Source organism: Nuphar pumila, chromosome 4 (assembly GCF_984573655.1).
Source record: "Nuphar pumila chromosome 4, dmNupPumi1.hap1.1, whole genome shotgun sequence".
In the NCBI taxonomy this organism is placed as follows: Eukaryota; Viridiplantae; Streptophyta; class Magnoliopsida; order Nymphaeales; family Nymphaeaceae; genus Nuphar; species Nuphar pumila.
In genome coordinates, this window is record NC_143252.1 from 12785818 (window position 1) to 12789679 (window position 3862).

Below are 3862 nucleotides of genomic sequence, written 5' to 3' on the forward strand. Positions count from 1 at the left end.
AGGAGCAACTGATAACATAGAGTTTTCTTCGCTAATCGTGGATTCTATTTGCATCAAATTATCAAGGACATATCAAGTGCAATGTAATTGTACAAAAAAAAGAAGAAAAGAAAAATGTACTCTTTGCTGATTCAGCTATAGATCACAAAAAGTTTGACCAGTTATTCGATTGCATCAAATGGGTTTCATACAAATAGATAGGGTAGTACATTGTTTTGTGCGTTTACATTGGATTTGAACCATGAACTAGGTTATTTAAATAAGAAAATACTCTATGCAAATAACTGCTTTGACCAATGGTAGACTACTAATATAATTTGAAACGACAAAAGAAAGATATAACCATAGTCAATACACTAATAAGTATGATTTATCTTTAGTAACTGCAGATATTTATATGTTAAAACTACAAATTATGTAAAAATAAATACAGTCGATTTTAGTAGTATCTTAAAACAATATAGAGGGTATGGCTATATTTTTTGCTTTGTTAAGTATCTTTTCTTTGAATTGATAGTATAGTAATTTGGGACTTCTTAGATGATTCCACAAATTGATGATATTATTCTACTCATGAATTTTGTATTCATATTTCTTAAATTATCAAAACAAGCATATATGGTAATTCACACTTTTGAAATTCAACTATACATGCACAAGATGTAACTTTATCAACGAAGTGTCTTTTGAATAATAATTATTTCATTTTTTCAAGTTTTCTGTAAGGCTCTATTTGAAAACTGGTAGTCTGATGGTGATCATGCATTTGAAAAAGTGGCAGCTGCCAAATCTTGGATTTAACAGCTACTGAGGTGGTACAAAGGAGAGAGGACTTCACTTCCCATCCCAAATGCATAAACACCCATCCCAGCTATAAGTTTCCAAAGGTCTACCCCCAAGGTAGTTTGACCAAGTTTTTCCCAATTACATTAACTCTCATCACAGCTACTAGTTTCGCTCCAAAGGGGGTTGGTGTAGTGGGGCTTTGGCTGCTAGACAGGTAGTCAATGTTCGATTCCCATGGGCATCACCCCTTTGCGCAAGCTAACATGTAGCATAGACCTCGGGGTTAAGGTTCCTAGCCTCAAAATTTTACGCTGCCGGCATGACAACCATAGGTATTGCAGGCTGAGCCAGTGCGACCAGGTCTTCATGCCGGGTGCGATTTCTTCGGGTTATAAATAAAATAAAAAAGCTATTAATTAGTTTCCAAACATAGCCTACATATCTTTCTAGTTAAATATGGTCAATCCAAATCCTGTTGTGTATCTCCATTATTTAACAAATTATTATTATAAGTTATAGTTAAAAATATATTGCAACATTATATGAAGCAAACATATCTTTAGAACTAATTCCATGTCCAGCAAAGCTTACACAATCTTCACCTGTAGTAATATAATCATATAAACCTTTAAACATATCTCCTCTTGATTGTATCTTGATCATTTAACATCCATTTAATCAATGTATTTCCATCTTAATATGTATAATCTTCCTTAATGTAGCAAGATAATTAAATTTATTAGACAATATGTGTAACTTATATATATATAATATTTATGATATATAATATATTTTAAACTTTTTCTTAAAAATCTATAAATTTTAGGATGCCATCCTACTTTACCTCTTAAAAATAATAAAGAATACAGTAATAGATCATAACATCCAACTATGTTACTAATAATTACTTTTGATCATATTTAGCTTGGATCCATTGTTACTATACAAAATTCAGCTTTACTTCATTAGAACATATTCAATTATAGATTTTGATATGGGTATAATATCCCTCATCTTACATGGGTTATCAAGGACTTGAGTTTGTGTTGGTTACCCAATCTATCCTGAATGCAAATGTCTGGATGTAAACATAAAAATACTGGCCTGAATATTAATCAAGTCCACCTGAACCCACCCAGTAAAATGTCAGTTAGGTCAAGTTACGATTGTTTGCTAGATCCAACCCGACCCTGATTCAGATTTTTTTCCTTTTTGAAAAATCGATTGTGTTTAAACTTTAAAGGCTTGATTCTGACAACATTTACCATATTGGTCCATATATATATATATATGTATTCTGATTTTCTAAATACTTTAACAAATATATGGGTCGAGCATGGGCTTTCATTTTCTAGACCCGGAAAAACCCAAAATCCGACTTTCTTTTATCATTTGGGCGGGTTAATGGGTTGAATACCCGACCCATCACAGTTACATGAGAGAGAGAGAGAGAGAGAGAGAGAGAGAGAGAGAGAGAGAGAGAGATGCTGCGCAGGGCAAGCATTTCGCTGTGGAGAGCTCTCCTGCCGTCGCCGGCTCCGTCCCTTCCGGCTGCCTCGCCGGCCGTCATGATCGCCCGCGCCCGCGTCAGCGGCACGGCCAAGGGCAAGACCAAGCTTAAGTCGGGGCAGCCTCTGAAGCGGTCCAAGATCACGAAGAAGAAGGGCCCCGCCGCCGCCGCCGCTCCCACAGAGGGCCGCGGCCGCTCCGGAGAGGCGGAGCGCCTCCGACGCATGGCTGAGTCCTGCCTGAACGCGCCCACCCCGATCCGCCACCTCACCGAGAAGCAGCGGCGGCGCGAGGCCGAGCGCGAGAAACTCGGCCTCATGAGCAAGGACCGCCAGCGCGAGCTCGACATGGCCAAGGCCAAGGCCAAGAAGAAGGACGACGCCGGATCGCCGGCGCCTCCGCCGGGAACTCGCGTCTCCTGGATCGGCACCCCCGGCTTGGACCCCGTCTCTTTGGGACTGATCGACGAGAACGACCTCATCAAGTACGAGCTCACCGTCGAGGACGGGCGGAGGCTCGCCAAGGAGTACAGCAGGGTCCTCATGAGGAAGACGAGGGCGCGGCAGGCCGCGGAGTCGACGCTGCTCAAGCTCAAGAAGGAGGCCATCGCCGCGCTTCCCGACCACCTCCGCGAGGCCGCGCTCGTCCCTGACCTCACGCCTTTCCCCGCCAACCGGTACATGGCGACGCTGACGCCTCCGATCGAAGGGTACGTAGACAAGATCAGGGAGGCCGCGCAGAAGCACGTTGTGAAGGAGAAGCTCCGGTGACATTGGTGAGAGAGACCTTTTTTCTTGGGTCTTCTCTCGCGCTTGTTTTACTTTTTTTTCTCGCCCTTCTCGTACTGGATTCCCTTGTTTTTGTGGGTTTCTTTCATGTGAGGTGGTTGCTTTTAGTTGGAAATGATGGAACGACTTGAATTTTTGGTGCTGGGGTTCGTGGGGATTGATCTCAAGATGATACTTTTCAATGTGCTACAATTTGATCATGGTGTTTGCTTGCAAGAAGTGTGAAAATTTGGGCTTGGTTGAATGGTTTTTCCGTTGATTGTTTATAGTTTTACGTAGTTATGTTTGTTTGTGTTACATCTACTGATGCTCCTTTTGTGCGGCTGAAATGTGCTTGTGAATCCATAATTTCATGACATTTTCTGCTGCACTTTTGTATGCTGCAATACATTTTGGATCAACTTTTCTTTCATGTATCAGTATTTAGTTTTTGTGTGAAAAGTATATCATGATTAAGCTGCTATAAAGTAATTTCGATCGGACTTGAAATCCCGAGAAAGAAGGCTGTTGAAGGCAGTAAAAAGCATTTGATATGGCAGGGTATTGACTGCTGATCTTCTTTCTGGTGTAAACTTGATGTCCTGATACCTGTACTTGAGAAGGATTATTATTCACATGGACAAAAGGACCACGATTTTGAGAGGCTTAAGCTTTGGCAAGGGAACATCGTTCTTGCACTAACCGGAATAAGTTTGGATCAGCAGTTATTTCCGTTGGTTGGACCAATGCTGAACCTAATTATCATTTATTGCATCATCATTGGAAAACAAAGAACTAGA

General features: G+C 41.0%; 1 protein-coding gene across 1 annotated transcript; it reads left to right on the forward strand.

Annotated features, from left to right (window-relative positions):
• The first annotated feature begins 2227 nt into the window (after positions 1-2227).
• On the forward strand, positions 2228-3328 carry LOC149839408 (uncharacterized). Its single transcript, XM_090002530.1, has one exon. It carries the CDS (start codon positions 2271-2273, stop codon positions 3063-3065), a length of 795 nt encoding a protein of 264 aa, XP_089858656.1. The 5' UTR covers positions 2228-2270; the 3' UTR covers positions 3066-3328.
• The last annotated feature ends 534 nt before the right edge of the window (positions 3329-3862 follow it).